Raw genomic sequence first — 24,253 nt, 5'->3', positions numbered from 1 at the left:
TCAATTGTTGGGAAGTAGGGCTTGGGGGGAGACAGTGAGGTCAGAGTTACATGTTGGGAGCATGAGGGTCTCTGGGACATCCTCATGGAGACCAAAATCCAGCAGGCAGCTCGAAAGATGGATGGTCTGGAGCTCAGGAGGAAGGCGGGGACAGGAGATGGACAGTGGGAACATCAGGGGACTCAACGGTCCCGATAATGAACACTGGCTGTATTTTTGTGTACTTTGTACACCAAGAAAAATGTCTGACAATAATAAGCTCCCAATAGATATTTTAGAAGTTAAAAAATGTGATGCTGTTGCTTGCAAACTCTCTATCTCCAGCCCAGGTCTTTGTTCCAACCCCAGCATTTTCATAACTGTCCTGATGTTTCCTACAATAGCACCTTCAATGTTCCCCACCCTACTAGATGGTGAGCCCATGGGGGCAAAGACTGGGTTTATTTTGACTCTCAGAGCAGTTCAGAAAATTTTGTGGTTAAGATGAGTCCCAGAGAAAGCTCTGAGTCAGGTCAATCGGTCCCCAGGAGGCAAAGACAATTAAATTCAGAATCTACCACTTTCATAGCCAGCAGGAAGCGAGGCTGCTCTTGTCCTGGAGGGAGACATGACGTCATCCCTGAAGGTTGCTCTGCAAACGCAGCCCTGAGAACTCGGCCAGGGGAGGAGCAGTCACAGCATCATGTTTTGTTCAGCAAGACTCAGCAAGACCTGGAGGAGTAGGAGGGACTCAGGAGGACTATCTTTCCCAGCAGGTGGTTTTGGTCTTCTTTAATGATGTGGAAGACCTCAGAATCTTCTCATAAATTTCTCCTTTACTGGGATCAACTAAGGATTCTGTCGCTTATGATCAACATATTGCTTTATAAGCCTGGAGCATTTGGCTGGTTCCTCCTCAGAAAACTAGGAGGATGTGGTGAATAGAGAAACCCCATATTGACATTTCACAACTCTATATTCTCATTTCATGCTTCGTTTGAGGAAGTTGAGAAGGAGATGACTGGAGAGAAGTGACGCTGTGGGAAAATAAATCTTCATTTTTTGGTCATATATCCTTGCACTTTCTTCCTACTAACAGCCAGATTTTGGTTACTTCTCCCAACTCCTCCAGGGGCCTCAAAGGACCTGGATCCTACAGTGTGGGATTCTTGTGTGACCTTCATCTGTTAAGGACGTTCAGGCGGGAAACTGGCTGAGCAATACTATTCTAGAGAAGATGAGGGGGCAGACAACTGAAAAGTTCTAATCAGGAGTGTGAGCTCTACTGATCTTTGTTCTGGAAAGTTTATCCAGTTACCAAATGAGAAAGAACTGGAAAACCTGATCATCTCCAAAGGCAACGATGTTACAGCACTTTCACTCAAGATAATATGGAAACAAAATAAGTGACCAATCTCATTTGAGAGATTAACTAAATATAGCACATATCCTCTTAAAAAAACATGAGAATGAAATTTAGGAGGCTAGAAATTACCCAGAAAAATAAATAAAATGGAATGACATAAAATCACACCTCCTATAAGATCAAGATGAGAGAAAAAACAAGTGTCCTGAATAAAGAGAAGGCAGCATACCAAGATGGTAATCAAATGTTGTTGGCTCTGGGGAGGGGGACCCGGTGGTGATGATGCTATAGATTGTACCGCAGGCACCATGTAACCTCACGTGTGGGATCATGCTTGGCACAGAGTAGATGTTCAACCAACATTCAAGAATGAGTGGAGGTCGACTGGCTTCTCCAAGATCTAGATCTAAGCATTCTAGTCGGTAGGTATAAATTACACCTATCAAGGTCTTCTGAGAAAACATGTTTTTAACATTTTCCTGAAACATAATAGTACATTTGTTGTTAGTATCATCAAGTTGATTGTGACTTCTAGGGACTCTGTGTACAGCAGAACAGAATACCTGCCAGCTGCTTTTGCATCATCCTTTTATTCTCTGCCACTATATAAGACAATGCTTTGCTGATTTTCATAAGGTTTTCATGCCCAATTTTTTCCTAAGTGGATAGTCATTTCCTTCTTCCTTGTTGGTGTTAGTCTGGAAGTTCCACCGAAAACTATCCACCATGGGTGACCCTGCTGGTATTTGAAATAACAGTGGCATAGCTTTCAGCTTCACAGCAACATGCAGCTGCCACAATATGACAACTCACAGACAGATGGTGTGTTTCCCTGACTGGGACACAAACCTGAGGTGTGGCAGTAAGAGCACTGAATCTTAACCTCTAGAACACCAGGGCTGGCATTCAGTAAACAAGAGTTATGAATACTTCTCACTAGTATAATAACTACTTTTTGAAATTGCTGGCCCCTCCCCCATGAGTTCCTGTCACTCATTTCTCAACCTCTCTACATACGGCCCAATACTCTCCTGGAATCGTTCTCTTTTCAGGTCCCCATTGGTCTCTTCAATCTTAGGCCTAATAGTCTTTCTTATAGCTTCACTGTCCTTAGTTCCATTAGGCAATTAGTGACAGCCAGACATACAAAAGCGTCCCTAACGGTGGATTCGGAACCAAAGAGAAGTATAAGAGAACCTCAGCCCACTGAAGAGAGGTTCTTCTTACCCTCAGATCCTTTTCTTGTAGGCAGGCCATATGTTCTCACCACCCCAGGTTATATGGCTGTCTTTCTGGCTTAAGTCTTAGATCCCATGCTTGAGGGGTCAGACCCCTCTCAGACTGGGCAACTTGGGAGCTCAGAATCTGGCCGTAGTTCAGCATCGTGGACAGCATCATCTCCTTGCCTGAAGCTCACCAGGTCTACAGTCTGTCTTGGGAAGACAGACATCCCCTTGTGTGCTGAGCCACCTTCATTGCATGACAGGCAAATTAGTTCAATATAAGGCTTGATGGAGGGATTTGTTCACTATAACACAGTAAATAAAGGATCTGGGCAAACAACTCATTTTTAGGTCATCACCCCACAATCATGGCCATTGGTATCAACTACCCTGAAGCGTGAGGTTCCTGGAGCTTGTGCAATCACAGAAACCATCCAGCTCAATGTCTCCTGTGAGTGTGGGGCCAGGACTCCCAGCACCCTGAGTGCCATAGGGAGTCCAATGAGAGTTCAGGGCTTGGGATAGTCAGTGCCTGGCTCCTGGGGGCCAGAAGGAGGAGAGGGTTAAATAAACAAATTAGAGATTTTGGTCTGGTGTAAAAAATGGCTGATACCTAACACTCCTTCCACCTGCCCTACCTCCAGAAGAGAGAGTTGAGTCAGACTTCTATTTACCATAATGTCAGGGTGGGTCATATGGGTCAACCTGTCTGTTGAAAACATTAAAATTTGACAGTTAGACCTACAATCCAGACAAGGTGGCATTGACCCATTGTTCCCTGCTTCTCCCCTCTATGCACAAAACCATAAATCCTGTAAATGGTGTGAGACACAACCAAATGAGAATTCTGAAAGGTGATAAGAAGAAGGTGAGCTGGTTTAGGATGCCAGGACTGGAGGAACAATACGGAGGCAGGACATCTCGGTCCCCCAGCTCACAGAGTAAGGACACTCAGACTGAGCATTTCCCAAATCCTGGCCAAGAAACACAAGACAGCTAAGGAGTCTCATGCCTCTACTGATGGAAGGGGAGCCCCTCTGACTATTTCAGGCGAGTCCTACACCACCAGCAGCGGGGATCCATTGGAGCCAGAAACAAGTGTCCAAGAAGCACTTACCTTCTCCATCAGGCCTGAGACAGACCTCTCCTTCCAGGTGCAGTGAGACAGGTGGAGAGAACGGGAGAAAGGGATCCAAGTGTAGTGTCTGATATTTCTGACCCTGATACTCCATTTTCTCCTTTGTCAAATGTGACATTCCTCCTCACATTCAGAGTTTGTTTTTGTTTTTTTAATTGTGAGGTTGGCATAAAGTAAGTTATTTCAAGGAGCGAGACAGAGGCCAGTAAACAGAAAACCTCAGCAATAACTTCCCACTGCCCCTGTGGCTCAGCCAGTGTGGCAGACAGACATCATCCACAGAAGGGACAGTGCCTGAGAGTGAACAGGAGTGGTGGGAAAGGGAGGAGAGAGAGGAGAGCTGCACCGCCCACATCTGTCTGCTCCTCCCTGGCTCCATCCATCCCCATCTCTTTGTCTTCCTGGCACCAAACTGGGACCTTAAGTGTCTGCTAAGGCCCTTCTGTAGAGGTGAGAGGTACAGGAGCTCCAATCAGGACCCTGTTTCAGCACCACGGACAGCATCAGCTCTGCGCCTCCTGGATCGCCTCAGGCTCCCGAGCGCCTCCTGGTGGATCGAGCCTTCTGGGCGGCCAACCATTTACCAGCCACCAATACAGCGTGGGAGGAGCTTGGGGAAGGATTTGGTAACACCCTAGGTCAATGATGCCGGTCAGGGGTATGAAGGACCTTCCAGGGTGTGCTGCCATCCTCAGATTTGTGCTGTTCATCCCCTACAGGTGTTAACTAGGGACTGAGTGCTGTCTTGAGGTGAGGACGATTTACAGGGTTTTCCCCCGTAATTAGATGGAATAACAAAGCCGGTCTCATGGCATCATTGATAAGAAAGCATTAATCACTCACAGAGGGGGTCACTATGGTTTTATACAGCTGTTGGAAGACCTCAAGAGAGATAAAAATTCCTTTTAATTTTGTAGCTGTCCCCCTATCCAGCCTGAACAACTGCAGGAATGCTTTCTGTCTTTCTCCATCGGAGCTGATTTTCACTTTCAGTCTGGGACAGGTTTTTCCTCTTTCCTCGTTTTCTCACATTTCTGTCTGGAATCTTCTGGTCTCTTGCTAGGTGATTTCAACCACTGCAGGGCTCCCACCCCAACTCTGCCCAGATGCTTCCTGCAATTACTGGTTCAGGCTGTCCTGAGCCCCAGAGTCATAAAGTGGCAGGAAGTCTGGGTCCTGATAGGGCTGGAAACAGGAAGTTCATGCTCTCCCGAAATTCCCCTGACGTGTGGCCCGCTATTGGTCCTGAGCCTGCTCAGGTGTTCCCACGGGGGGCTGGCTTTCTCCTCCCCTATGGCCTCTCCAGGATCTGCTACATCAGATAATCAGAGTCCTCCTCAGGTAACCCCTTATCTGAGTCCTCCAACACCAGAACATTGTTCACCAGCTCATCACCCCCAAAGCCTGCATTCTACAGGACTCTGACCTCACTCCTGTTTTTTCATGGCAGGGTTGGGGCCTCTTAAAGGGGGCGATGAGAAAAACTTCAGCCCCTTTGCGTCTCTGGAAAGGGAAAGATCCTGCATACGGGAAGTTGAAAGGAAGGGCCAGACACGGGGACACCGTGATCATCGTCTCCCAAACCTCTCTCCCCACCCCCAACCCACTCTGCGCATTAGGGAAGCACCTTGCTGAGCAGCCCTGACCCTACATAGAAAAAGAAACAAGTAAACTTGTTCACCTCTCACTTGTGGGCTCCCAAACTGTTCCCTGTGGTTGTGAGTGAGGAGATGGAGGGAGAGGAAAGATACGCACACGTAAGTTTCTTTACCAAAATTAAAGCAATGTTTTATGCAAGAGTCTGCTACTTGTGTATTGACCTGATGTAGATTTGGGAAGCCTATCATTGGGCACATATCCATCACCTACTATGTACCTTATCATTACTGTGTGCAAAGCAAATCTACAGTGCTTGTGAGAGATGCACATTCTTGCCTCCCAGGACTCACTTTCTATATTTGGAACTTAAGTACACAGTTAAGGAGACTCGTCTCCTCACCTGCTCTCTGCCCAACTCCAGTCTGTTCTCCAAGGAAGAAGCCAGAGTGAATGCTAAAAACCAATGGTTCCCTTTTCTCCTTCTAACTCTCCAGTGGCTCCCACTTGCTCAAATGGAAATAGCCAAAAGCCTTTAAGATGAGCCCAGGTGTTACATGGTTCATCTTGTTTGGCCCACGGAGACCTGTATCTAATGCCTAGAAGACTCTACAAACCAAAAAGCCAACACATGCTCGGAAGCACACACAAATTTGTCTATTTATTCTATTGAAGGATGATTTTTTAAAAGGTAAAATATTGACTCATATAGATATAAATTTAACATGTGTTAAAGATTTTCTTATTATGGTATAAAGACACATAACATGAGATCTACACTCTTCACCAATTAAGTTTACAGTATTGTTTACCGTAGGCACTGTGTTGCACAGCAGATCTCTAGAACTTTTTCCTCTTCCACGACTGAAATTTATACCCATTGAATGGCAACTCCCCATTTTATTTAACTCATTAATGGGAGAACCAGGCAGAAATGGAAGAAGCACAGATTTATACGGAGTAAAGGGATGTAGAAATGAATTTGTGAGTTTATGTGAAACCCCACCTGGAAAGTAGGAGTTGTAATTCTCCAAGGACCACACCAGCTCCAAAGCATGTGGGTTTCAAGTTCCTCTTCTGCGGTCAGTCACCTTTCTGACCTCAGTCTGGGCTTCCTGCTGGGGCTTCCTCCTAGTCCTGTGACACCGAGGTCCTGTGGCTCGTCCTCAAAGATGCCGCTGCTGCTGTTGCTCCCTCTGCTGTGGGCAGGTGAGTGGGTTGAGGGGAGAGGGAGTAGGTGGGGCAGGGGACCAAGCTGACCGTCATTTCCCCACAGGGTCCCAGGCTCAGCATGGGAGATTCTGGCTGCAAGTGCAGGGGTCTGCGACGGTGCAGGAGGGCCTGTGCGTCCGTGTGCCCTGCACTATCTTCTATCCTCAAGTCAATGACAGTAACACTGACCCAGTTTATGGCTACTGGTTCCGAGAAGGGGCAAGTCCACACCAGGAAGCTCCTGTGGCCACAAACAACCCAGATCGTGAAGTGCAGGAGGAGACTCAGGGCCGATTCCACCTTCTTGGAAACCCCCAGATCTATGACTGCTCCCTGGACATCAGAGACACCAGGAGGAGTGACTCTGGGACATACTTCTTTCGGGTGGAGAGAGGGTCTTTTCTGAGATATAATTACAGACAGAACCAGCTCTCTGTGCATGTGACAGGTAAGGAATGGGGACAAGGAGAGGATACATGGATGGGTTCTGTGGGCCTCCAGGGAAGCACTGGGAGGGGATTCCTTGCTCTTCATCCTGGGAGGGACCCAGAAGGACCTGGGAGGGCAGGATGCTGAGGCTGACCAGGGAGGAGATGGCTGGCCTGGGGTAGAGGTTGACCTTAGGCTCATACTTGGGGTCCCCGCCTCCAGGCCTGGTCTCTGTCTCTTTCCTCCTCAGCTCTGACAGAGACACCTGACATCCACATCCAGGAGACCCTAGAAGCTGGCCACCCCAAGAACATTACTTGTACTGTGCCATGGGCCTGTGAGAGGGGGACGCCCCCCACCTTCTCCTGGATGGGGGTCGCCCTCACCTCCATGGGCTCCAAGACTCCCCACTCCTCAGTGCTTACCCTCACCCCAGAGCCCCAGGACCACGGCACCAACCTCACCTGTCAAGTGACATTCCCTGGAGCTGGTGTGAGCACGGAGAGGACCGTCCAGCTCAACGTGTCCTGTGAGTGCCAGACCAGGATGGCCAGGTCCCTGAGGGCAATTACTATGGTGGAAGGGGAGGCAGAGCCTGTGATAGTGGGTGCTGGGTGCTGGGTTCTGCAAGTTGGCTCTGGGGAGGAAGGAAAGAGGACATCCAACTCCACCCACTTCCTATTTCTAAAGTTCTGGGGGAAAAGGCCCATCACCCACCTTCCTGCCTTTGAACAGGGAACAATATGTCTGTGTGTCCTGATGTGCTCCTGAACCCGACCTCCAGCGTGTTCCGGAAAGAAAGCACAAGTAGGGCGAACCTCTACTATCTGGGGGCTGTGGTGGAAGTAGGGTCTGTCTCCTCCCTTCAGAGCAGAGGTGGGGTTCAGAACTCAGATGGGAGAAAGGCTCAGGCCAGGTGTGGGCACAGCAGAGGTGGGAAGCCCCCACTCGATCATCAGCTCACACACTGGCTTCCCGCCTCCACTGACCCTGCTCTCAGGGGTTTGCACATCCAAGGTTGTACTGTCCCCATGCAAGGGATGCATCCTCGTCCCAAAGCCAGCCCTCATTCTCCTTAGGATCTGGACCCCACCTACTCCTCCAGCCTCCCTGGATCATTTTAATGTTAGTGTTAAAATAGGAAGCATAAAAAATGTCTTAGCTGCTCAGCATGCCATAACAAATTACCCCAGACTGCATGGCTTAAACAACAGGAATTTATTTCTCATACTTCTGGAGGCTGGAAGTCCAAGATCAAGGTGTCAGCCATCAGGTTCCTGGTGAGGACTCTCTTCCTGCTTTGTAGATGGCCGCCTTCTGGCTGTGTCCTCACAGGGCTGAGAGAGCCAGCTCTCTGGTGTCTCTTCTTATAAGGGCACTAATGTCATCATGAGAGCCCCACTCTCATGACCTCATCTGACCCCAATCACCTCCCAAAGATCCCTCCAGATATCTTCAAAGACCATCACACTGGGGGTTGGGGCTTTGATACATGAATTAGGGGGAACACAATTCAGTCCCTAGGAAGATTTAGTAGGAATAAAAGAGTATTCAGAACGCTGTGTACCTCCCTCTTGGTTATCTTCCCAAATACAACCTATGGATATACATTTAAACACACACACACATAGGTACACATCATACTATACACACTGCTCTGCATCTTTATTATCATTTTAATAAACTTTTCATGTGGAGCATTTTTAGATTTACCTGTTATGGAGAGTTTCCATAATCTCTCACCCAGCTTCCCTCATTGTTAAAATCTCACCTCATGTTTGCACATTTGTCACAACTAAGGAAGTGACATTGGTACATTTCTGTGAACTAAACTCACCTTTTTCTCACACTTAGTCTATCTTGGAGATCCTTCTGCATCAGTACACAGGAAACCTTCCTCATTCTTACTGATGGCTCCATGGTTGTCCAGTTGGAAGTATATTGTACTATAAAGCACTCAATTGGTCCCCTGTTGGTGGAAAAGCTATGATGTTTCCAATATTCTGCTCAGACAAAAAATACTGCCCTGAATAACTTGTACAAACATTCTCCACGTGTGTGTGTCTGGCAGATAATTTTCTGGAGAAGAAAGTCCCGGATCAAAGGGTATGTATGTAATTTCTACAGATGCTGTCAAATCCCACTACACGGAGATTGATCCGTTCATACTCCCACCTGCAATGTGCCCCCTTCCCTGCTAAGCGTATCCATCCTCACTCACATCCTAAGGGAATTCCCTGCTATTTTAAGTTGCAGTTGTATTTTGCGAATAGGTTGAGATCTTTCCTTGTGTTTAAGACCCACTGGTGTTTCTTTGTGATCTTTCTCTTAATTATTTGAAGAAGCTTTGTTCATCTTGAGGACATCAGCTGTGTGTTATTGAAAGGACTGATTTCTAGCCTGTTGATGACCTTTTGACTTAGCATATAGTGATTTTTCCAGGAAAAAAACATGTATTTTTCTGCTGTGTTGCACGTAGTGGTGTAATGGTGTTGGCTCTGACTGTTTGGCAAGAACTAATTGTGTCCATCTTTTCCCAAGTCCGGGGTCAGTGACCTCAAATTGGGTGCATGAAATTGGGCAGGATGGGAATATTTAGATCGAAGGAAATTGGCAAATGCTACAAATCAGTACACCCCCCCTTCCCCCACCATGAAGGAGCTGGCTGTTAAACATTTCCTAGCAAAACACTGGTCGCATTTATCAACATTTTCTTTCGTGACTCTGACTTTCACCTTTGAACATAGTTTCTTAAATCTCACATAATTTCTTCTACTATTTTCATACACAAACTCCTCCAAACATGCCCATTCACTTGACTCTCCCAGAACCATTTGCTTTCCATGAGCAGGGTCATTACACATCTCAGCTGTAGCTGCACCTTCTTCTTCTTTTTTTTTTTTTACTGAGGACGTAATGGCTTATAACATGGTGTAAAATTCAGGTGTACATTATTACTTGTCAGTTTCTGTATAGACAGCGTTGTGCTCGCCAGCAATAGTCTAATTTGTATCCATCACCATGCTTATGCGCCCCTTTACCCCTTTTGCCCTCTACCCACTCCCTTCCCCTCTGGTTACCACTAATCTTTCTCCTTATCCGTGTATTTATCTTCTACTTGTGAGGGAAATCACACAGTGTTTGTCTTTCTCTGTGTGGCTTATTTCACTTAACATAGTACCCTCAAGGACCGTCCATACAAATGGCATGGTTTTGTCTCTTTTATGGATGGGTAGTATTCCATTGTATATATATACCACATCTTCTTTATCCATTCATCCATCAATGGGCACTTGGGTTGCTTCCACGTCCTGGCTATTGTGAATAATGCTGCGATGAACACAGGGATGCATGGATCTCTTTGAATTGCTGATTTCATGTTCTCTGGATAAATACCCAGTAGTGGAATAGCTGGATCAAATGACGTTTCTATTTTTAATTTATTGAGAAATCTCTATACTGTTTTCCATTGTGGGTGCACCTGTTTTCATTCCCACCAGCAGTATATGAGGGTTCCCATTTCTCCACATCCTCTGCAACATTTGTTATTGCTTATCTTGTTAATTATACCCATTCTGATGGGTGTGAGGTGGTATCTCATTGTAGTTTTGATTTGCATTTCTGTAATAATGAGTGATGTTGAGCATCTTTTCATCTGCCTGTTGACCATCTGTATATCTTCTTTGGAAAAGCGTCTGTTCATTCCCTCTGCTCACTTTTTGATCAGGCTGTTCATTTTTTCTTGTTGAGTTGTATAAGTTCTTTATATATTTTGTAAATCAACTCTTTGTCAGATATATGATCTACAAATATTTTCTCCCAGTTGATGGGTTGTCTTTTCATTTTTTTGATCCCTTCATTTGGTATGCAGAAGCTAAAAGTGTGTGTATTCAGTATAAGAGGAAACTTTTTGATTTTTGACAGCAGCAGGTAAATATTGGTGTCTATATATAATTTTTAAAAATATATATGAATTATTTTATTATTGAGGAAAATTCACTAAAACTAAAGTCACTGTTTGAGCCATTTTCAAGTGTACAGTAAGTGGCTTTTAGTACATTCACAATGTTGTACAACCATCACCAATATCTAATTCCATACATCCAACATTTTCATCACCCCGAAGAAAAACCCTGTGCCCGTGAAGCAGTCACTCTCCATACTCCCCTCCCCCAGTCCCTGCAACCACTAATCTGATTGTGTCTCTGTGGAGTTGCCTATTCTGGACATTTCGTATAAGTGGCATCATACAAAATGTGGCCTTTTTTGTCTGGCTTATCTTGCTTCACAAAACATTTTGAATGTTGATCCATATAGCATGTATCAGTAGTTCTTTCTTTTCTGTCTGAATGAGATTCCATTGTATGGATGTACCACATATTGTTCATCCATTGACCAGTTGATGGACATTTGGGTTGTTTCCGCATTTTGGCTATTGGGAATAATGCTGCTATAAACATTGGTATACATGCTTTTGTTCAAACACATGTTCTCAGATTTGTTGAGAACTCCACTCCCAAGTACCTCCTTAGGAGTGTAACTGCTAGGTCACATGGTAATTCAATGTTCCACTTTTTGAGGAAATGCCAGACTGTTTTCCACAATGGCAGCTCCATTTTACATTTACTCTGGAAATGTATGAAGGTTCTAATTTCTCCACACCCTTACCAACATTGTTATTGTCCTTTTTTGAAAAAAATTACAGCCTGCTAGTCTGTGAAGGAGTATTTCATCAGTTTTCATTTGCATTTATGTAATGACTAATGATATTGCTAATTTTTTCGTGGACATATTGGCCATTTGTATATCTTCTTGGGAGATTTTTTTCAGGTTCTTTGCAGACTTTTTTCTTTTGGCTGGGAAAGATTCACCATCAGCTAACATTTGTTGCCAGTCTCCCTCTCTCTTTTTTTCCATTCCTGAAAGCCCTGATACAAAGTTGTATGTTCTAGTTGCAAGTCCTTCTGGTTCTCCTATGTCAGCTGCCACCATAGCATGGCCACTGACAGATGAGTAGTGTGGTTTGACCCCCAGGCACTGAACCAGGGCTGCTGAAGCAGAGCGTGCTGAAATTTAACCACTAGGCCATCAGGGCTGGCTCTCTGCCCATCTTTTAAGTGAGTAGTTTGGTGTTCTGCTGTTGAGTTGTAAGAGTGCTGGATCCTACACTTTTATCAGATCTGTGAATTGCAAATATTTTCTCCCATTAAGTAGGTTGGCTTTTTACTTTCTCAGTAGTGTCAATCGAAGAACAAAATTTTGTCATTTTGATGAAGTCCAACTTATTCAATTTTCCTCCATCCAAATGCTGGACAGTCAGGTCGTGGGGTGGGGTGGGGTGAAGCCTGAGTGCAGGTGGTCCCATATCCGTGATGCAGGAGGGCCTGGAGGACCAATGTCCAGATCCCACTTGGAGTGGAAGGACACAGGATTGCCATGCAGCAGGTGGATCTGTTCTTGTCCCAAGTTCCTGCAGGGAGATCAAGGCCCATGACAGAAGTTGTTCTGGTGGCCATCGGGGAAGCAGCTGTGAAGATCCTGCTCCTCCTCCTCTGCCTCATCTTCCTCATGTGAGCATTGTCCCAGGATGAACAGGAGGTGTGGGGAGGGGGTGGGGCACCCGGCTGAGTCACAGACTAGTGCTGGGAAGTCCCAAATGGATCAGGAGGTGGGGCAGGCACAAAGCTTACAGGGACGGGGGGTGGTGGTGGGGAATCCACCAGGGCAGTTATGATGCCCCGCCCACGGAGTGTCCAGGATGGGAGGTACCTGTGTTCTCCACACAGTCTGTAGAGCCAGACCTGCCCTCTCCCACATCAGTCTCACCTCCAGCCCCTGTACAAGGAAGACCGGGTGAGTCTGTTGCCAGGTGAACTTCAGTCTGACTAAACTGAAAGACTCTGGTCTCTTTTCTTAGAATGAGGTCCTACAGGAGGAAAGTGATGAGGCCTGCAGGGGGCATGGAGGATGCAAACACCACCCCGGATTAATCCCTCAGGTGAGCGACCCAGATGTCCCACCACCCAACATCCCACTGCATACCTCCCCCAGCATGGCCCCCAGAATTCCTCTGCTCAGCATGGCCAAAGTTGAGCTGCCATCTTCCTCTGCAAACCTACTTCTTTGCTGGGTTCCCTCTCACACTGATGACGCCAAGACCCCCATCTCTAAGGCCAGAAATGGGTTTTGACTACACACATTGACTTCCCTCCTCTCTCCAGAATCCAATAAAACTGTTTTGTCATCCTTCTCCCTAATCACAGCTCATGTTGCTGCCTGTCGTCTCCTCATCCTGACGCTGGTCGTTCCTGGGGGCTCATCTCTTCCCTGGGTCTCTGAACTCACCTCACCTCCTGCTTCCATCTCTCTCCTCAACTCTGGCCTCCAGATTGTTTCCAGAGACCATCATCCATGTCCTGCACAGTATGAACAGCTACGTGTCCTCTCCATGGCCAGAGACTGAGCTGAAAACACCACAGGCTGAATTTGAAGGCCTGGCCTGATCCGTCTCCGCTGGACTCTCCCCCAGATTCCTCCCTCTCTCTGCATCTGTCAATGTCTCCTCTCCCAGCTGGGCCATGGCCTCTGTGACTCTGAGACTTTGTATGTGTAGTTCCTTCTCCTGAAATGCCCTTCCTTCCTCATTCCTACCTCTCCAAGTCATGCTCATCCCTCAGGCTCATTCTTAAATGCCACCCAGTGTGTGTGCGTGCATGTGTTTGTCATTGTATAGTTCTAAGCAGAGTAACATTCAGTCATTTATGCATAGACCCATTTAACAATTGTCATTGCATACATATGACATACCAGCATTGTGCATCAGTGACACAACTTCAAAACTCACTGTCATGCAAAGGATTTGAAGATACACTTCTGCGAAGAAGACACACAAATGACCAAGGAGCACATGAAAAGATGATCAGCATCATCGGTCGTTAGAGAAATGCAAGTCAAAACTACAATGAAATACGACTTTACACCCATTAGGACAGCTTTATATATTTTTTTTAAAAAAACACATAGTAACAAGTATTGGCAAAGGTGTGAACGAATTAGAACCCATGGGCATTGCCTGTGAGAATGAGAAGTGGTGCAGCCTAGTGGAAAACCCTTTGGAATCTCTTTCAAAAGTTAAACATAGAATCGCCCTATGACCCAGCGCTGCCACTTCTAGATATGTACTCGAAGGACTTGAACGTATGCATTTAATGGATGCTTGTACACCAGTGTTCATAGCAGAATTATTCACAGTAGCTGTGGAACCAATGCTGGTGCCCATCAACAGAATAATGGATGAACCAAATATGGCACATGCATACAATGGAATATCATTCAGCCTTGAAGAGGAATAAGTGAAATTCTGGCACATGCTACCTCATGGATGAACCTTGAAAACAATATGATAAATGGAAGGAGACAGACACAAAAGGGCAAATATTGCGTGATTCTGCTTCTATGAGCTGCCTATGAAGACAAATTCATAGAAACAGAAAGAATAATGGTGGCTGCTCGCAACCAAGGGGCGGGGGATGGGGAGTCATTGTGTAACTGTGCAGAGTTACTGTTTGGGATGACGGAAATGTTCAGGAAATACACAGAGGTGATGGTTGCACAACATTGTGAGTGCATCTGGTGTCACTGAATTGTGCCCTGTAAAACTTTTTAAATGGCCATTTTTCTTTTACAGATATTTTACCACAGTAAACAAAAGGAACAGGAAGTGTTTCTGTAATCCGGATTCTGTCAGTCATTATTGAGACAAGAATAAAAAATAAATTAAATTACAGCATGTGGGATATCAATACATGTTTGGGGGAGATTCCTCAGGGAAAGCAGCCTGTGGCATAGTGAGGTGGGTTTTCTGAAGTGGAGAGTGTGATGTGATGGAGGTGATGTTTGAACAAAGGCTTGGAGGTAAGGAGGAAGCAAGTTTTGTGTTTCCTTACGAGAAAAGTATTCCAGGAAGATGGAAAAGGGGGAGAAGTGAGAGCCATGGTCCAGAGGCAGAAGCAGGCGTGGTGTGTGGAGGAAACAAGAGGCTGATGTGTGACAGCACAGGGAGGATGGTGCAGACCCCGTGGGAGACCACCACAGGCCAATGCATGATCCTGGAAGCCTTTGAGGGGAGCAGTCACATGACTAGACCCTCAAGTTAGTAGGATCCCAATGGCTTCTACGTTCAGAATCGGAGAGGGTGGGTCCGGGGCAGCCAAAGATAGATGTGGCACGTCACTATGGGCACTCCAGGCAGGAGTTGATGGTGCCCTGGACCAGGGACATTGTGTAGGTAGAGAGCATATATTTAGGAAACATTTTGAGGGTTAAGCTGACTGAAATTTCTACTGGATGTGGTAAGTGGGGGAAAGAGAGGAGCAAGGATGATGCTGAAATCTTTCCTTGGAGCACCTGGAAGGATGCAGTTGTGTGGCATGGAGGACGTCTGAGAGCAGGGTTTGCAAGAGTGATGTTCATTCTGAGAGGCCACCTGATAGATAACTGGAAAGCTGGATATACACATCTGGAAGTCAGGAGAGGGTTCCTGACTGGAGATGTTAAAATGTATAGCCAGTGTAAGGTGATGACAACAGATAAGGAAAAAAAAAAGAATAAAACAAGTCGGGAGATGATAAGAGAATGGCAGTTTCTCAAAAAATTAAAATGGAATTACAATATGATGAGTAATTTCATTTCTAGGTATTTATCCAAAAGAATTGAGAGCAGGAACTCAAAGAGACATTTGCACACCCATGCTCACAGCAGCGTTGTTCACAAAAGCCAAAACGTGGAAGCAACCCAAGCATCGCTCAGTGGATGGACGGATAAACACTATGTAGTGTGTACATACCATGGAATGTTATTCACCTTAAAAAACAAGGAATTCTGACACAGGCTACCACATGGATGAAGCTTGAGGACGTTGTGGTGAGTGAAATCAACCAGTCAATAAAAGGCAAATACTATATGATTCCACTTATATGAAGTATCTAAAATAATCAAATTCCTAGAGAGAAAATGGGACAGTGGTTGCTGGGAGGTGGGAGGTAGAGAGAATTGGAAGTTCTTGTTTAATGGAATAGAGTTTCAAGGTGTTGTCTGGTATTTTTTTTTACTATGTTTCAAAAAAATGCCATACTTGTATTTTAGAAAATACCGAGTATTCTTCCAGGACACACAGCAGACTCCCCAGTGGCTGCAGCTCTGAAGCCCAACAAGACTGAGTGTTTGGGGAGGAAGTGACTCCATTGGGTGGGGAGCATCTCGTGGGCATGGAGCACGTTGGTCGTCTCCCTTCTTGTCTCCAATCTCCTCAACACAGAGACGCTCACTAAGTGTTTGGGGAATGAATGAAGGAAGGAAGGAATGATTTCCTGCTGCTTTCACCTCACCTAGAACCCCCTTCTTTTTCTCTGCACCAGATGCTCACACAGACCCTAAAGAGTTCTATCACTGGCAGGACCATCCACGCGAGGTCTAGATGAGGCTGTACCTTCTGGGGCCAGGCAGGAGCTACCAGCTCCCTGGTGTAGACAACAGGGTTCAGAAAAGCACCCCAGATGGGAGACCCTTAGAGACTCACCATCTCCCACTCCTCAGATGTCCTCAGAGGTCCTGGTCCAAGCTCCAGTGCTGGATGGAAACCCCAAGATGGGGACAGAAAATGGGGTGCTCCTGTCTGCTCCCCTCTGGGAGGGTCTCAGGGTCTCTGAGTCGTGGGGTGTGCAGAGAGGGGACGAGCTCTGGTCTACAGTTCCTCTTCTGGGATGGATCATGGTCACGTGCTCCTCCCCAGCTTCCTGCAACTCCCCTCCCACCCTCCTTCCCCTTCTCTCTTCAGACACAGGACAAACGCCCAGAACATTCCATCTCAGAGATGCTGCCACTGCTGCTGCCCCTGCTGTGGGCAGCTGAGTGGGTGGAAGGAGTGGGTTGGGCAGGGGCTGCTGCTGACCCTCCTTTTCTTGCAGAGTCCTTGGCTGAGAGTGAAATTTTCGGGCTGCAAGTGCAGGAGTCAGTGACGGTGCAGGAGGGTCTGTGTGTCCGAGTGCCCTGCACTGTCTTCTACCCACAGGATGGCTGGAATGACTCTACCCCAGCTCATGGCTACTGGTTCCAGGAAGGGGCAAATCCATACCAGGATGCTCCTGTGGCCACAAACAACCCAGATTGTGAAGTGCGGGAGGAGACCCAGGGCCGATTCCACCTCCTCGGGGACCCTCGGACCTACAACTGCTCCCTGGACATCAGAGATGCCACCAGGAGGGACAATGGGAAATACTTTTTTCGGGTAGAGAGAGGAAGAATGAAATGGAATTATAAATCTAACCATCTCTCTGTGCATGTGATGGGTAAGGAGTGGGCTGCAGGACATGCGGGCTCACAGGGAAGGACATGTGGGTCCCAGGGCAGGGCTGGGATGGGCTCCACTCCTGGGAGAGGGTTGGAGGTACAGTGTGTCAGGGCTCATTGGGAGCAGCTGAAGAAAGGCCTGAGTCTTCTTTGAGGGCCACACCTAGGACCCTCACTCCTGAACCCCATGTCTCCCCTTCTTCACACCAGCCCTGACCCGCACACCTGACATTCTCATCCCGGGGACCCTGGAATCTGGCAGCTACAGGGACCTGACCTGCTCTGTGCCCTGGGCCTGTGAGCGGGGCACACCCCCCATCTTCTCCTGGACATCAGCTGCCCTCACCTCCCCGGGCCCCAGGACCCACCTCTCCTCGGTGCTCACCCTCACCCCACGGCCCCAGGACCACGGTGCCAACCTCACCTGTCAGGTGAAGTTCCCTGCAGTTGGTGTGACTGTGGAAAGGACCATCCAGCTCAACGTCACCTGTGAGTGCTGGGCCAGATGCCCAGGTTCCTGAGGGTGTGGTGGGCAGGACGGCCAGGCTGGTGACACTTGGGGCTTTTGTCCTGGTGTCCTGGCTGATTATGGGACCTAGAAGCACACAAGCTCTATCCCTCTTGGATTTCTGTGGTTTCACATTGTGCAGGAGATGCCTACACTTATCTCACCCCATCCCTCCTTCACTCTGAAAGGGGAATCCTCTGTTCTGGTCCTAGTTGCTCCAGAGAACCCAGCAATCAGTGTCTGTCTAGGGGATGGCACAGGTAGGAAGGAGCCCCTTCCTGGGCTACAAGGAGCAGGGCCTCTTCCAGCTCAGGGCAGGGCCAGGTCCCAGCCTCACCCTGCACTCAACTTGGTGCCCAGAGGCCTTCTTGTGGGTGATCCCAGTGATCCCTCCCATCCTCAGCCGCCATGGCCTCTGTGAGCAGCTGTCCCCATGTCCCTTCACTCCCCTCAGACTTCTCCACCCCCCTCGGCTCCACAAGGAGAACAGGACAGCACTCACATGGCAGAGCCCGCCTCTCAAGACTCCTCTTCCGCAGTCTCCCGATGACTCCTCCAGCCTTCTCTTTTTATTTTCCCCTAAGAGGTTGTAAGTTACGTGTTTTTGTACAGGTAATATATTCACCTGGGCAAAACTTCAAAAGGCACAGCAGAGTCTGTCCTCAGATGCCCAGCCCCCTCCCAGGAAGTGACCATGGTCCATGGGCTTCTCTGAGCCTTGGTTTGTTCACCTAAAGAATATTAGGGGTCCTTTGATGTCAGCAGTACAGACTGTCCTCGCTCCTCCCTGTAACTGTGGAGTGTTCCACGGCCTGGATGGATACTGACTCTGTGCACATCTTCTACTAATGGAAAAATCATGGCATTAAGTTCTTCTACCAACAGAAATGCTGCAATCAGTAATCTTGTATCTCCTTTCAGACGTGTGTGTGTATTTATGACTGCAGAATACGTTTTTAAAAGCAAAATGGCTGGATCATATACTCTTTCTATATTGAGAAATATTGCCAAGTTTTTCTCCATCAAAAGTGGACAAGTTTACGTTCCCAACATCGGAGCTGAAAGTGTGTGTTTTCTGCGAACCAGCATGGGGTGAAACCTTTTGACTTTTGCCAGTAACAGGTGAAAGTCGGTTGCTCTATATAAATTTTTTTTTAAATTCACACATTATTTTATTATTGAGGAAAAATTCACTAAAAATATAATCACTATTAGAGCCATTTTCAAGTGTCTAATAGGTGCCTTTTAGTATATTCATAATGCTGTCCAACCATCACCACCATCTAGTTCCATCAACCCAACATTTTCATCACCACAAAGAGAAACCCTGTGCCTGTGAAGCAGTCACTCTCCATTCTCCCCTCCCCTGGCCCCTGCAACCTCTAATCTGCTTTCTGTCTCCATGGATTTGCCTATTCTGCATATTTCATATAAATGGAATCGAACAAAACGTGGCCTTTTGTGTCTGCCTTCTTTCACTTCACAAAATGTTTTCAAGGTTCATCCATGAAGCATGTATCAGTAATTTTTTCTTTTCTGTCTGAATAATATTCCATTGTATGGATGTACCACATTTTGTTCATCCGTTGATCAATTAATGGACATTTGGGTTGTTTCCACATTTTGGCTATTGTGAATAATGCTGCTATAACGCTTTTGTACAAACATGTGTTCAGTTTTCTGGGGCATATGCCTACCTAGGAGTGGAATTGCTGGGTCAAACGGTAGTTTCTAAGTTTAATTTTAGAGGAAATGCCAGACTATTTTCCACAGTGGCAGCTCCATTTTACATTCCTACCAGCAATGTACAAGGGATCCAATTTCTCCACATCCTTGCCAATATTATTTTCTTTGTTTTTTAAAAGACATTATAGCCTCCTGGGGGATGTGAAGAGCCAGCCCAGTTGGTCTAGCGGTTATGATTCAGTGCTCATGCCGCTGCGGTCCGGGTTCCTTTCCTGGTCAGGGAACCACACCACCCATCTGCCGGTTATGACATTGTGGCGGATGCGTGTTGCTGTAATGCTTAAAGCTATGCCACTGATATTCCAAATACCAGCAGGGTCACCCGTGGTTGACAGGTTTCAGCGGAGCTTCCAATCTAAGACAGACCAGGAAGAAGGAAGTGGCCACCCACTTCTGAAAAATTTGGCCATGAAAACCTTTTGAAAGGCAGTGTAGCTTTGTATAATCCAGCGCTGCAAGGTGAGAAGATGGCGCAAAAAGACTGGTCAGAGTTCGCTATTCTGCACACAGGGTCGCTAGGTATCAGAATCGACTCCACAGCACTAACAATGAATGGGTGTGAAGGGGTGTTTCATCGTGGGCTGATTTGCATTTACATAATGACTAATGATGTCGTTAATATTTTCATGGATTTATGGCCATTTGTATATGTTCTTTGGAGAATTATTTTTCAAGTCCTTTGCTCATTACTTGATTGGACTGTTTCCTTTTTTGTTTTTGCATTGTAAAATTTCTTTACATATTCTGGATACCTCACTCGTATAAGATCAATGATTTGCAAATATTTTCTCTTACTCAACGTGTTCTCTTTACACTTTTGCGATAGCGTCAATTAACAGACAAAACTTTATCCTTTGAATGGAGTCCAACTTATGCAACTTTTCTCTGGTCAACTGCTGGACAGTCAGGACTTGGGGTCAGGTGAGGTCCAGGCACAGGTGGTCCCACATCCCGTGATGGAGGAGGGGCTGGAGAACCAACATCCAGAGTCCTGCTGGGATTGGAAGGACAGGGATAGCCGTGGAGCAGGTGGGTCCATCCTCATCCCACTTTCCCGCAGGGAGATCAGGGCCCGGGCTGGAGGTGGTTCTGGTGGCCATCGGGGAAGCAGCTGTGAAGACCCTGCTCCTCCTCCTCTGCCTCATCTTCCTCGCGTGAGCATTGTCCCAGAGGGAAGGGGAGGTGGGGGATGGCAGAGGACAAGTGGCTTAGTCCCAAAACCAGTGCTGGAGGGTCCTGAAGGGGTCAAGGGGCGGGGCAGGCAGGAGGCTGATGGGGGCGGGGTGAGGGAGGAACTACACTGGCAGCCATCTTGCCCGCCCACAGAGTGTCCAGGATGGGAGGCACCTGTGTGCTCAAGAAGGTCTGTGGAGCCAGACCTGCCCCCTCCCACCTCAGTCACCCTCCAGCCCATGAACAGGGAAGAGAGGGGGAGCCCGCTGCCCGCTGAGCCACTATCCGACCAGACTGAAAGACCCTGGTCTCTTCTCTCAGAGTGAGGTCCTGCAGGAGGAAGGTGATGAGGCCCACAGGGGGCACAAAGGACGCAAACCCCATCCCAGGTTAATCCCTCAGGTGAGTGACCCGGGTGTCTCACCGCCCAACATCCCACCACATACCTCCCCCGGGACTGGTCCACTCAGGATGCTCAAAGAGGAGCTGCCACTTTCCTCCCAAAACCCACTTCTCTGCTGCGGTCCCCATCACAGTGATGACACTGTGGGCCCATCTCTAAGGCCAGAACAGGGTGGGGTTCCGCAGTTTACCTCCCTCTCAACCCCCTGATCCAATCGTCTATGAGTCTTGACCATCCTTCCTCCAACACAACTATCTTGCTGCCCATCTCCTCCTCATCCTGACCTGCTGTTCCTGGGGCCTCGTCTCTTCCCCAGGTCTCTGAACCCATGTAACCTCTCTCCTCCATCTCTCGCCTCAACACAGGCCTCTAGAGTGTGTTTCCAGACGGCATTCTCATCCACTCAATGTACAGTATGAACAGCTGCGTACTCTCTCCGTGGCCAGAGACCGAGCGGCAAACACCACAGGATGGATCTGAAGGCCTTGCGGGAACTGTCCCCTTCTGGACTGTCTCCCCCAGATTCCTCCCTCTCCCTGCATCTGACAATATCTCCTCCCCCAGTCAGGCCCAGGCCTCTGTGACTGTGAGACTTTGCATATGCAGTTCTTTCTCCTGCAATGCCCTTCCCTCCCCATTCCTGCCTCTCCAAGTCCTGCTCAGGCTCAGTCATAAATGTCACTCAGTGTGTGTGTGCGTGCACACGTGTGTGTGTGTGTGTGTATTAATCATTGTATGGACCTCGACAGAGTGACATTAAGTCATTTATTACAGACTCCTGAGCAAGAATTATAGAAGACCTACTATGTGCCTACATTGTTGTTGGTGCCGGGGGTGCCACGGTGAACACAGTATCCAAAATCTCTTATCAAGAAGCTGAAATTTTGGAGACAAGAAGGATAGAAATCAAATAAATAAGTAAGAGATAACATTGGGGCATGTTGGATGGTAATGTCTGTTTGGGGAAAAATCATGCAGAGAAAGGATGTGACATCTTTGGGGCAATTTTCTACATCTGAGAGTGTGAGGTGTGATGTTGGAGCAAAGACTAAGAAGGTAAGAAAGCAGGTTCTGTGTTTGCCTGAGAGAAAATTATGCAGGAAAATGAAGAGAGAGAACAGTGAGTGGAAGAGTCTGAGGCCGAGCACGCTTGGTGTGTTGGGGAAATGGAAAGAAGAAGTTTGACAGCAGAGGGAGGCACAGGGAGGGGAGAAGCTGGGAGGATGGTGCTGACCACGTGCTGGTGCAGACTGTGAGGCCCTGAAGGAAATGCAAGAATCTGGAAGCCGTGGAGGATGTGATTGAACTTTCATTTTCAGAGCGTCCCCATGGCTTCTCTGTCCAGAAAAGGCCAGAAGGGTCCACAGCAGCAACATGGAGATTGGGAAGGGACTACTGAGTTCTCCAGGCAGGAGGTGACGGTGACTTGAACCAGGGAGTGGAATGGAGAGTGAAAGTTTTGGTTTAGATGTATTATGAAGATGGAAGTAGCACGGCTTTCTAAAGGATGTGGGGAGTGAGGGAGACAGAGGAGCAAGGATGGTGCCAAAATGTTCCCCCTGAGCAACTGGAAGGATGGAGCTGTGTTCCATGGAGGACGTCAGAGAGTAGGGTTTGCAAGGGGGATGTTTTTTCTGAGAAGCCACTTGACAACCAACTGAGCATGTCAACGAGACAGTTGGATATGAATGTCTGGAGATCAGGAGTGGGGTTTGGGCTGGAGATGTGAGAGTGTAGAGCCATGTAAGTGATGACAACAGATGAGGCACAAAGGGGCTGACAACACACAGAGAAGGGAAGGACACAAGAATCACATTTGTCCTTGGTGATCCCCACACAGCAGTTTGAATGGAGAGGCGGGAAAGGGGTGCAGACTTGGTGGAAGCATGTTCAGGAGATAATTGGAAGAGGGGACGTGGGAAGAGTGGGTACAGAAAACACTTTGAGGAGCAGAGCTGCAAAGAGGAGCGGAGGAATGGGTCTGCGATGGAGGACTTTTCTCTGTTTTTCTCTGCATTCTCCCAGGAGACAACATCTCTCTGATTTCCAACCTGTATTATCTTCCTGGGGCCACTGACACAAATGACTACATACTCAGTATCTAAAACAAAGGAAACTTATTCTCTCACAGTGCTTGAGGCCAGAAATTCATGGAAGGAAGGAAAAATACTTTACCTCTGTCCTTGCAAGTTCTCGACTGGGACCCCTGTAACACAAGACAGATTGACAAGCAAAAATGCATACAAAAACATTTAATGTAAGTTTAGTGTGGTACAGGAGCCTTCATAAGGAAATAAAGACTTGATTTAGTCATTAAAACTGAGTATTTTCCTGCTAGATTTGATGCAAAGTGGAGAATCATAGAGAGATATGATAGGACAAAGAGTGTGGGCTCAGTGCAGTAAACTGGGGGAAACTGAGCAAGGCCTGTTCCTTCAGATTCCTCTCTGTGTCCCTTGGTCTTGGGAGATAAGATGCTCCTTTCCCCTGGGTACAGGGAGGACACCTCTCAGTGAGGGTTTATCACCTGCTTCAAGAGAAGGTCCTTGCTGCACACGCCATTTCTCAAACTCCTTCATCTTGAAATATTCAATGTGCAAAGGTACCACAACTTGGGGTAATGTGACCTTAACCCCATCATCCAAAATCAGTGATGATGGGCAGAACTCAAGTTCTTGGTTGGTTGCACCCCCTCAGAAGGCTCGAGGAGAGAATTCACTTCTGACTTCTTCAGGATGATTGTGCGGCCGGCACTCCTTGACTTGTGGCCACATCACTCTGTGTGTGAGGTCACAGTGCTCATCCTCCTCTGTGCGTAGAACATCACCCTCTACTTCTCTCTCAGAAGGACACTTGCGACCAGACTCAGGCACAAGCCCAGATAGTCAAGGATCATCTCCGCAGGTCGAGATCCTCACCTTAATCACATCTGCAAAGAACCTTCTTCTTTAGAAGGGAACATTTGCAGGGTCCAGGGATGAAGACCTGGGTATCTCTGGGTGTACACAGAGTACCTCAGACTGGGTGGCTCTAAACAACAGAAATCTATTTCCTCACAGTTCTGGAGGTTAAAAGTCCAAGACCGAGGTGTCAGTGGGGTTGGTTCTGTCTGAGGTCTCTCTCCTTGGCTCAT

At 47.4% G+C, this 24,253-nt stretch overlaps 2 protein-coding genes and 1 long non-coding RNA gene across 3 annotated transcripts in view; all 3 read left to right on the top strand.

Annotated features, from left to right (window-relative positions):
- The first annotated feature begins 6,474 nt into the window (after positions 1-6,474).
- Positions 6,475-8,105, top strand: LOC124250334 (myeloid cell surface antigen CD33-like). The gene is made up of 3 exons (XM_046682136.1): positions 6,475-6,511; positions 6,579-6,962; positions 7,194-8,105. The coding sequence occupies exons 1-3, from the start codon at positions 6,475-6,477 to the stop codon at positions 7,712-7,714; spliced, it is 942 nt and encodes a 313-aa protein (XP_046538092.1). The 3' UTR covers positions 7,715-8,105.
- Positions 8,106-11,848: 3,743 nt separating this feature from the next.
- LOC124251172 (uncharacterized) lies at positions 11,849-14,596 on the top strand. The gene is made up of 3 exons (XR_006891685.1): positions 11,849-12,513; positions 12,861-12,941; positions 13,207-14,596. It is a non-coding gene; the product is annotated as an uncharacterized LOC124251172 (long non-coding RNA).
- Positions 14,597-16,814: 2,218 nt separating this feature from the next.
- The window catches only part of LOC124250332 (sialic acid-binding Ig-like lectin 5), a 32,990-nt gene continuing 25,551 nt past the window's right edge, over positions 16,815-24,253 (top strand). The window contains exons 1-3 of the mRNA XM_046682135.1: positions 16,815-16,865; positions 16,911-17,289; positions 17,501-17,779. Of these exons, the coding sequence (XP_046538091.1) occupies positions 16,815-16,865; positions 16,911-17,289; positions 17,501-17,779 (709 nt within the window). The remainder of the gene's footprint in view (positions 16,866-16,910; positions 17,290-17,500; positions 17,780-24,253) is intronic.

Source organism: Equus quagga, chromosome 13, assembly GCF_021613505.1.
Source record: "Equus quagga isolate Etosha38 chromosome 13, UCLA_HA_Equagga_1.0, whole genome shotgun sequence".
Taxonomy (NCBI): domain Eukaryota; kingdom Metazoa; phylum Chordata; class Mammalia; order Perissodactyla; family Equidae; genus Equus; species Equus quagga.
This window is presented reverse-complemented; position numbering and strand designations above follow the sequence as displayed.